This window comes from Acanthaster planci, linkage group LG02 (genome assembly GCF_054643075.1).
Source record: "Acanthaster planci isolate LZ-2023a linkage group LG02, COTS_SCS, whole genome shotgun sequence".
In the NCBI taxonomy this organism is placed as follows: Eukaryota; Metazoa; Echinodermata; class Asteroidea; order Valvatida; family Acanthasteridae; genus Acanthaster; species Acanthaster planci.
Window position 1 is genome coordinate 15,645,895 of NC_141778.1, and position 11,335 is coordinate 15,657,229.

Below are 11,335 nucleotides of genomic sequence, written 5' to 3' on the forward strand. Positions count from 1 at the left end.
CTTCTCCGCTTTGTCTATTATTTTATAGTACATGATATTTTAAAATCTTTATCTTCAATTATTGTAACTTTCATCATTTCCTGCTTTATACACTCCAACGCCAGCGGCACTACATGACAACAGTTGTCGCGGCCTTTCAACCTCGCGCCAATATTCAAATGTTCAGCCGGCCATCTTGCTTTTCTGATTCGCGCGGTGGTGTGCTAAGGTGTTCGCAGAACATTTCTGCATTTGGTTCTTCTTCCTAATTGCAAGAGAGGCTACGATATTTTGAAAATTGTAGTTCATCATAAGTTGCTGATTTTACCTAAATCGTGTAGTGATGGTTATTTAAACGAACTCTCCTTACCCACGGAGGTGTCAGCGGTACCGCAAGACATTAGCTCGAGAGCCAGTTCTCCCTGGGCTACATGTGCACTCAGTCTCCCTCTCAAGTTCGCCCCCAGTGCAGTGCATGACGACTACTAAACAGTTTTACCACCGCTGCAGTGGAGAAGGATTTTTGGGTAAGTTTTCTAACTTCATTACTTCATTTTATTCACTTCACTTTGTTTCACACACAAAGGTGGAGGGACCACTAAGAAGCACAGCTTGTCGAGTAGGGGCCCCTATACAAACATAACTGGACATGTAAGACAAAAACAAAACATATAAGTCATCTACATACATGTATAACAATTAACAAAGAAAAAAATTATAATATTTACTGGCTGGAGGTCAGCAACAATGCCAAGGGTATGTGCTGGCTCTAGCCTAGGCCCCATGCAGGCTGAAAAGGCGAGGCTTTAAATGAGAATATTGGCAAAAGTTAGGGCCGGCTCATATTTTACGCGAATGCGAAATTGACGTCATAAAAAATTTGCAGCCAAATACTTGTACATACCATGTTGAAATATTGAAATATGTTCAACCTTTTGCGATTTTATTTTTGACAATGAAAGATATTCTCATTTTTTCATGTTTTGTATAATTCCCGCGAGGCCTATAAGTATTACATTTTATCACACAACTGTTTTATTATCAGGCCTTGCCCATCTTTTTAAAACAAAGTATTTTGTATGTCTGTGCCTTATTTATCATCGACATAAAAATACACTTTCAGACTTGACTATCACCATGAATCACCATGGACAAAAATAGAAGAATTTTAATTGTGTAAAATAATTAAAGGGCCAATGAAATAGGATTTGCATTGCTTTTAACCATGCAAGAGTCTCAACCCACTGTCAACGTCAACAATTGTTCATGACAGGTATGAGCTGTAATGACAACTGTTGCTTTTATGTTAATGCGAATTTCCATATTCATTTGCAATCTGTGAGCCAAATCTGTGAGTGTAACATCCCCCCTCAGCCTTTTCTTAGACCCACTACGCTTTAAAAACATTCGTGGGGGAACACTGAGTGTATGTACAGGAGAATATTAAGTAGACTTGTTTCTCACTGACAGTAGAGACATCAAGAGTATAAAAGCAGCAAGATGACAGGTGACACAGAAGGTCGACATAGTATGAGGAAAATGTTAATGCTAGCCGAGAAAGATTGAAATCTTGATCAAGTGATAGAAAAGAAAGTAAATAGGTACAGGGATGAACAGAACTGGAGAGAAAGAGTGTAATTTAAAAATCCACAACATACCAGATTAAAGCAGATAGTGAAAACATTGAAGCTAGAAATATGCATCATAGATGAAGCAAATAATAGGCCTATTGCTTGGAGGTTGAAGACAATGCAGTGCATAGACAATCAGACTGGGAAGAAGAGGCACTAGATCTGATAGAACCAGACTACATGTATTGAAGGTATGTGCAAGTGTAAAGATGACAACACCGTAAAAGAAATACATTCAGAAATATGATGAATTAAATGATTATGTCATGGAAAGTGCACGTTGGTGTCAAGTTGAACACCGATGACAAAGTACATGTACTGGTCAGCATTTGCTATAGAAGTCATCGAGGATAACAAAAACCTATGTGACCAGTTTAGAGCGTTGGAAATGGGAAAGTTTCACACATACACTGGTCATGGGTGACTTCAGCTTCAAAGAAATAGACCGGACAACCCTCCAGGTGCATGCAGGGGACAACCACCCAGGTTTTCTCTGATGCAACCCAAGATATGCCTTTTTCCTACAACATGTAAATTTCTCTACTAGAGGTAGAGAAGGCCAGAGATATACTTGACCTGGTGTTTTCTCATAAAAAGTTTATGAATGAAAACCCGAGAGACGTTGACCCAATTGGAAAGAGTGATCACTATAAATCCAAGGTTTAGCAGCATTTTTCTTCGTCGTCTTCAGGAAATCTTTAAGCTCTAGGGAGCCAACTACTGGGCCAATTTAGCTACATCGAACACAACGTGGTCTATTGCAAGCGTGCGATACTGCATGTACTGCGTGCAATCATGCAGTGTACACGTACATTGTACATGTCGGCGTTCTGTCGATAACGTCATCAAATCAGCCTAGGAGCGCGAACGGCCAAAAGGGGATTTTTTGTGGGCGGGAAACGCAGGATATTTTTATTCATTTTGGGGTCACAATAAATGGGGCAAACATTGAATTTATAATGTTTCTGAAAAGGCTGCGTATTTATTGTTATTTTGACATACTTCAAATGAACTCAATGTTTTGTATTTCTGTTAACCTTTAATGCGTTACATGTCATCTGCATATTAAAGCGGACTCCTATCAGAGTTAAGGGTCATTCTATATATTAGGGGTCAATTTTTTTCGTGTCCCTGTCGCACCTGACATATGATTTTGTGAAGAGTGATGAATTAATAGCATACCGTTTTTCGGTCTAGTTTGAGATCAACAGCAGTTCGACGATGACGATCGATTCACAGGTTGAGGAGAGAGAGTTTGACATCACTGGTTGGGTTTTGATACTGCTTAACTTCTGCGTCAACATGTTATGGGGATGCACATTTAAGACCATAGGTGTGCTTCTACCAGTTCTTACTGACCAGTTCAGCACCGACGCGTGGATAATTGGCACGGTGGCATCACTTACATCCGTTGCAGCGGACCTAACAGGTGAGCATTATAAAGAAATCATAGGTTTTTTTCTTGCATGCCTTATCGCTTCACCATTTCTTTGCAGAAAAGAATGAAGTATTCCTACGACTGTTGGTGCATGCAGCGTTAACTAAGTGCCGTGATTATCCAATAGTTTTGTGGACACAGTTTTAGTAGCTTACGGTGTTAATTTTCTGCAGGTTTCGTGATATTTTTAGCAATGAAGGTTCTCTACTCACTGAAAGAACGTTTCCTACGGACTTGCTGGAAATTATTTTTGATTCAAAGAGCAACGAATGGACGCGCAAATGAAGTAATGTAGGCTAATAATATGTGTACAGTAGTTGTGATTTTAGATTGTAAGAGGCAAAAAGCAGAGGGTCAGCATTTGCAAGTTTTTCATGATCCCTTTTTTATTCTGTTTTAAATTAAGGTCTGCTCGCCTCACCTCTGGAGAATAAGTTCGCTATCCGTCAGTTGCTAACCATCAGTGCACTTATGGTTAGTTTGGGTTGGTTTGTCGTGTCCTGGGCAACAAGTGTTGTTCACATCGCTGGACCCTTGATTGTCGCTGTTGGTAAGCAGTTTACTGTAGCTAAAGAAGAAGCGGTTGGTACTATGACTTACTACATGAACGTTTTACTCTTGCCCTAGGTCCTTACTTGTGCAGCTCTTTGGACGGGTACCCAGCTTTTGTTGCATCCACCATGATGCACGTTATATGCACTTATAGCCACACGCAGTCAAGCTTGCAAGACGGTCGTGCGGACATTCCTTTGTTTCCTTGTGGTCAAGAAACCTCAGGGAATCTCCCTGCATAAAAACTACTTTGAGTTCATTTTCTTATGATTTCCTTGACTGTCCTGCAGTTTCATTCTGCTATGAGCCTGACCCCAAAATGCCTCTGAAGTTTTTTAGAGATGAAAGTGCTTTGGGGACGTGTGCGAGTCCGCACAACGTCTACTTACCCTACTGTGTGCGAACTTCTTTTCTGCAGAAGTCCACAGCTTGTGCACAGGGACATCGAGACACCATCGGTGTTCTGCATACAATCTCCTTTTTTTACTACCTCACCACAGTGCCAAATACTGTCGTAAATTGGTGGAACACTGTGATCTCCTTGTGGTTGGATCGGTTGTACTGCCGAATGTATGAAATGCTAGTGTTTCGTTTTGCAAAAACAGAAACAAGACAACTCGAGTAAAATCAACTGTAAATCAATTTAAATCAGTTTGACGGGAATTTTCAGGTGAAATTTTACTAGAAATAATAATAAATTGGATTTACAATATTCTTTTCTGAAGCTCTTCATTTTTAATTGATAGCAAGTTTTCATGTAGAAAAATGAGTGCCATATAAGCCGAGTTTTCTTTTTTTTCACATTTTGCAAGAAAGGGAATCCTTAAAACCGTCGGATGTTTTTGTGTTCTTAAAAATGGTTGAGGTAGCCATTTTGTGTTTAAAACATGATTCTAGGTATCGAATATTTGATGTTCAATCGAATACTATTTCCCAATGTACTATACGGGATGAGTTAATTTTGAAAACGTAGATGGTGTTAAACAATTTAGCGGCGACGTATTTTGTTATGGAATGGAGGCAGACGTGTTTGATAAATGGTGTTCATGATGTTTAGTATGGATTTTAGATCAGAAATCCGCCGATTGTGTAACAAGCTGATTAATATAATTGTCCATAAACCCGGAAAGAGGTTGCCACCCTTTTTAAAGCCGCAAAAAGGGGTTTATTGGGGACAGATCATGCGCATTGGGGTATCCAGTGGTGGGGGAGGATTAGGGAGACATGTTGCCATTTTCTGTTTAGAGATAGTATACTACCTTTCTGAGGGGGTTATTAAAGATTCCCTTGCCGACGAAAAAGTCCTTAGTTGGGCAGTTGCCTTTAGAAAACATTTGTTTTCTGGATACTGCGTAAGTGGATGTCTGGCTGATCCAAGGGTTTAGGCTTCCATCCCCTAGCTCAAATAGCTCAAATTAACTCATTATTTCCTCGCCTAAGACACCCCCGTCCCACAGCAGGGTACCCCATTTTATAGCAAGCTCACAATTTGCATTTCTAGCGAACACCCTACATCTGCAATTCATGCTTGGTGAATTTTTCTGCATGGTAAAAAAAGCACTGGATGGAACAATCCTATTTAATACGGATATTGAGGGTGCCTCAATTCAAACTCAGCTTACGAGAAGCCGTAAACACTGTCTGGAAAGATGCGTGGCATAACGAACTAAAGGACACGCTGCACTATTCAGCCAAGTTGGTCACACCGTGGCATCTTCCAGTCTAAGGTTGTTTTGAATCTAGAGGAGAGTCCATCAAAATTATAACCTGGTGTCACTGGTTGCTTACAAATATGTCGGCTAAAAAAGCCAAATCAAGTCATCATTTTCTAGTAAGGATGTTTCTTTGGTTGCTTTAAATGTCCTGAAGAGTTCACTCGCATACTCCATGGGGGGCATTTGTAATGTTTCTGACGTAATGAAAAATGTCTAAGGCAAAATACATTTTTCCAGGCATTCATACAAATTTGGTAACGCTTTGCAAAAACAAACAAAATGGCCAGACGGTTTGGATGTTTTAATACTGTATTCAGATATGAATAATTATGCACAACAATTAGCATAAATATAAAATTACTACTTCATGTACCAGTACTTCTTGTGAATTAACATTGCCAAATGCATTTGCCAAATGCATACAAAATGTACATAAAATGCTTCCATACGATTATTTGCTTATTTTCATATTATTGCATGTGATTACCATAAGGCTGGTTTATCCAGTCATTTGATCCAATATTCAATAAACATCTTGTGGTCGTTGGAATGAGAGAAATGCTGGCAAAAAATAATACATGTACATTGTAAACATACAAATACTCTCACTTGCACATTATGCATGTACGTTTTGTGGGAGTGTGACACTGTGCTGTGCACTGTCATTGGTCCTTTTTTATATAAATGCAAAACCTGTCGATCCGGGCTAGTACTGCCAGTGGGATCACAAATTTCTACTTTAATGGAAGGCTGTTTGGAAATAAAGTAAAATCTAAGTCCGATCGGAGAATTTGACAAGGACTGACACTTTATATGTAATGTGGCCGACGCGGTGCTTCACCCGTTGCTCGTATGTCGAGCCGCGCTGCACCGCTCCTCCGGAAACGCCTGTCATAAAAACCTCCAAATGCATTCATATGCGGCATATACAACGGCTGTAGAAAGTCCGCAAGCTTGTAATTTATCAAGGAATGCAAAATTGATTTTCACATAAAAATTTGAAGAAATTTTTGGTTCCTTTTGGGGGGAGGGAGAAACTTAATCAATAGGGGTGTCTGAAATTCCACTTTTGAAGTCTTTTTCGGCAGAAATGATAAATATGCGACATTGAAACCAATCCCTGCTTACGAGGTATTTGACGCCTGCACACCCGTGCGCGCACTGTGCGATATGGAGGCACATATGCAGCAAGGTATGAGACGGAGAGACCCCCCCCTGCTTTGTGTTGGTCATTGTCTCGCAAGAATCTGGGGAATTCCTTTCAGACATCTTGGGGGATGTGTTAAGTAACAATAGTCTGAAATGTGTATAGGGATTGGACATGTTGGGGGGTACCCCTCGGTCTCATTTCTCGCTGGGTATAGTGAGGCAGTGATACGTACCGTATGGGGCCGATGGGTACGCCCCATGTCCACACACTCTAGACTATTGTTACCTAACTGGTTCTCTCCGCCCCATATGTTGCATCATATTGGAAGCAGTAGCGGTACACACGCATGCAGTGGCGATGGACTTCGTCAGTTGCCAAGATCAAAGGTAGATTAGAATGAGAGGAAATGTCATTTTCTGAGCTGAATTTTTCCCCCAATATTTTATATGCAACTTGTTTCTTATCAGCTAAAACAGAACACAATGTGCACAGTATATTATTTACCTCATGGGTATGTGCATGTACATCACTTCTAAGAAAAAAAAAACCGCGTCACCGCACCACTTTTGGACCAAGCCCATGAATCCCCCCCCCGGCTGTAAGTGGTCCCATACTTCTGAATTTTGGGTTAAGACTGAAGTAATGTTCGCATGAATTCCTTTTTGAAATTATAAGGAAAAAGAATGGCTTTAAATGTAACACTGTTAAAAAAATAGTGTGGGGGGGAGGGTTGAATCTGTTCCCATGTCCCTTCCCCGCTTGGACTCTGAATACACCACCGCATGTTATCTAAGAGGGGAAAGGGAGTTTCCATGAGGGTACATAGCACTTAACTATGAACCGATCCTGAACGGCACGGGGATGCAGTTGCTCCTCCAACTGTAAACTATTGAGGAAAACGGTTAAAAAGGGGGTTTCTAATTTGATATTCATTCTATCTGATTCTGAATGTACTACAAGCACAAAATGTCAGCACCAAAGACGGCGTCAAATTTTCTCCGTGTGGACGGTGAGAAGTTAGCACTCTTTAATGTAGCTCTGTGACAGTCAGTCGGACATTTTGGACTGCAAATAAAATCTGGCTGAACTTTCTCGTTGTTTGCGATGAAGCTCATGCAATTAGTTATTAAAGTGCAGTATGAATTTATTGAACAATTCAACGAGAGAAAATGAATTTTAGCAAACTTAACCGGTGTCATTTTTGTAGGAATGGGCACCGGGATCTTAAACGTTTTGAGTAAAGCTCTTCTGGCGAGGCATTTCCGTAAGAACACCACGCTAGCCTACGGTCTGAGCAACACAGGAAATGCAGTGGCCCTTCTTGTTTTTGCACCGATGACTCAGCTGTTTCTTGATACCTACGGCTGGAGAGGAGCAACGTTGCTGGTCGCAGGAGTTTGCGCCAACTCCATACCCTGTGCTGCTCTTGTCCGAGTGACCAAAAAATCGTCCTATCAGCCCCTGTCATGTTCAAATGAAGACGGGACAGCCTCGCTCGAGACGAAGAGCTGCCACTCGTACATCGAAACTTTGTGTGCAGGCCTCTGGAAGGCTGCAGGTTTTGGAATACTCTTTGAATTAAATTTTATCATACTGTACCTATGCCGCTTTTCAATGAATATTGCCTACAACAGCTGGATGGTGTATTTTGTACCACATCTTCAGGCCAAGGGCTTCTCACCACAAGTAGCTGCTGCTCTGTGCGTTCCACCGGCCATTGCGTACTTTATTGGGACAAGTGTCTGGGCTCCATTTGTCGACCAAGGTCTCGTCAGTTGCTCGACGAGTATTGTCGTGAGCAACTTTGTTTTAGCAGCGTCCTTTGTGGCGGATCCGTGGGTGGACAGCGTCGCGGGTACGGCCGTAAACAACGTCCTTTTCGGGCTATCCCTTTCAGCCTTGTACACCCTCGGTGATGTCCTGACGAAAGAACTTTACGGAGTGGAACGACTGACGACTGCGTTTGCGTGGATCAGAGCCTTTGGATTTCTGCCCAGGCTTCTGGGTGGGTTTTTCCCAGGTAAAATAGTAAAGAGTGTGTGTGATAAATTTGAGCATCAGTATGTTTTTCCGTGCTTAAGGTATCTGCAATGCAATAATTAATGCAGACCTAGAAAATGCGCCTTCACATCTCATTTAACCTAGTTTTTTTTTAGGATATTGCACTATATTTTGGGTTTTATGCTTAATATAAATTCCTTTCTTCATAAGTAAAACTGTGATGTCATCCGAGGAAGAGAATATCAATGTTGCATTTGTTTAAACCAAACGTTTGCATGTTTGTGTACAAAAAACTGCTGTTTTTTAAAGAAGTTTTTGCTGGCCTCAAATTTCATTTCTTAGGTAATTCATTGTTGTGTGGGTACCTAGCAATAAGAAAGCATACAAACCTTTCTTGGAAATATTTTCATGTCGATAATTTGAACAGAAACGTATGCACTGAAAACATCTCTTCCAGTCACAGAAACAGCAACCTCAGTAATCCAGGAAAGCATGGGCCGTTTTCCAATACTCGACTTCGGCTCCGTCTCAGGCTTCAACTGTTTTTTTTTACTAGCTGACTTTGAAGCTGTAAGCGCAGTAATCAAATAAGATGCAAGAAAGCCCAAAATTACAGTAATCCGATGTAATTTAAACGCTTCAGGCCCACAATTGGGGATTGGTTTTGGGATCTGGGAAGCCGGAGACGAAGTTGAGTATTTGAAAACGGCCATGGGCAATTTTTAATAGTTCAAATATTGCACTTTTCAATGCATTTATATAACCGAAAAAGGGATGTCAAATTATGTTTATCATTTCTATGAAGAAGAGTGTAGAGTTGCAGAAAAATGGGATCTATGAAAAATTCATTGCGGCTTCGATAGGCAGCACGAAATTTGGACTAACAAGCGAATTTATCAAGACTTAACCTTAGAGCAATTGATATATAATGGTACAAGTGCAGTTCATGAAATGGCCTACCAGCGAATCAAACGAATAGTAGCATATAGAATAGGTTGAGGTCTCATGCAGTCAAATTCATCGCAGCGTTGTTGCTGAGTTCTCATAAGACCATCGCAGGCCATCTAGTGTCCAATCAAGTCCCAAGCCATTCAAATAAGTGCAGTGACAAAGGCATTCCGACACCATATTCATACTTGTGACCGGACTTGTGGCTTGACTGGTGGTGGACTTGTGATCGGAACTTGACGGACTTTAACAGCCATATTCTCTTGTTCATTCTTGTTTCTGTGATACAGGCTGGATGTATGATACAACAGGGACTTATGACGTAGCGTACGTCGTCATTGGCTCCTCGTCAATTCTCACCCTTATTCCACTTGTCGTCGAACAACTCTGGAAAAACCATCTGGAAAAAACGTCACAGTCCGCATAGTAGATGGAGTATGGTAGCTCACCACGGGCATTTCTGGACGATTTTGTAAATCTTGCTTTGTTTTGTTTGTAACCTGCCTACAATAAACCCGCATGTTTCCTATGGTCGTGTATATACAGTGGAACCCGGAGGAGGATTATTCTCAAATAAAATGTTGGTCCATAATTTAACCCAACAAAAAAGATACTTTGAATTACATTACATGAGATATAAGGATTGAAGTTTTGCATATTCACTTTAAGTTCCGTAATCCTTCGAAACTGGATTCTATTCACATTGGTCAAGTCAACGTGAGTCCAACCGACTCGTCAGTTAGAAACCTTGGTTTTTATCTTGATCTAGTTTGTTCCATGTCTGGTCATATTACCAGAATTTCCAAGTCTGCATCGTTTGCTCTGCATCGAATCGGCCGTATCGAATCTTAGATCGCACAAGCACGGAGAAATTAGTCCATGCTTTCATTACGTCTCGACTGGACTATTGTAACAGTCTCTTTATCATGCACCTGATCAATTAACTAAACGCCTCCAAGCCATTCTGAATGCAGCGGCACGCTTGGTATGTCGTTCTCCAAAATCTTCACAGAGGGGCCTATAACCCCAGTTCTTTGTTCTCGGCACTGGCTCCCTGTTGCGCAGCGAATCGACTTCAAGATTTTAGTCATGGTTTCCAAGATACTTCATGATCAGGCACCTTCCATATCAATTTGTTTCTCGTCGCCAAAGAGAAAGGAATACCACATCTTCTATGATGTTACAGCTTAATGACTCCGCTATAGGGAGGCGTCCTATGGGAAGGAGCTTTTTCGGTTGCTGCACTTAGGCTCTGGAATGGAATCCCCACTCTATAGAATGTTTTAAGTCTCGGTTAAAAATACATCTCTTTTGGGTGGTGTACCATCAGTAAGTGTACCGTCCTTGCTTGTTATAATGCTATATTGCACATAATTGCGTTTAGGTTTTTTGTAGTGATGTTTTAAAAACTACTTTTATTTTGAGTCTCTTTTATTATGTTACTTGTAGCTACATTCTGAAGGCTAAGATCTTAAAACCGGCATTTGTGGATGCTTGGTGGGTGGCCTCTCTTTCAGTGGTGCTGGATCCGGCGTCTTTTTAGCTTTTTATCGCATAATATTTAGGTAGTTTTACTTTAGTCGGTCATAGTATTTGTGTGATTTATTTATGTAGGGCCTACGCCCTGTTGAGATCTGTTTTATGGTGTAATGAGCTCAAAACAATAATTATTATAATAGTTATTTTTGAATAGTTTCATTAATTCATGAATACATGTACTATATTCCAATGTATACTTGTTTGGTATTTGGAAGTTTTGGCGAGCTGCGAAACAAATGCTAGCCAGTGTAAAGGCGCCTATCCTGTCAACACTTGCGCTAAGTGTTGCGTATCAGTACAGTGTAACGCACACGTGCTATGTTAATGGTGTCAATGGAGGGCGCAATTCACGCGCTGGTAGTGTCAACAAACGAATGCGGCA

The 11,335-nt window shown here is 40.9% G+C and overlaps 1 protein-coding gene across 1 annotated transcript; it reads left to right on the forward strand.

Annotated features, from left to right (window-relative positions):
• The first annotated feature begins 159 nt into the window (after window positions 1-159).
• Window positions 160-11,224, forward strand: LOC147799942 (monocarboxylate transporter 12-like). Its single transcript, XM_087133212.1, has 4 exons — window positions 160-3,039; window positions 3,455-3,598; window positions 7,673-8,485; window positions 9,705-11,224. The coding sequence occupies exons 1-4, from the start codon at window positions 2,832-2,834 to the stop codon at window positions 9,839-9,841; spliced, it is 1,302 nt and encodes a 433-aa protein (XP_086989338.1). The 5' UTR covers window positions 160-2,831; the 3' UTR covers window positions 9,842-11,224.
• The last annotated feature ends 111 nt before the right edge of the window (window positions 11,225-11,335 follow it).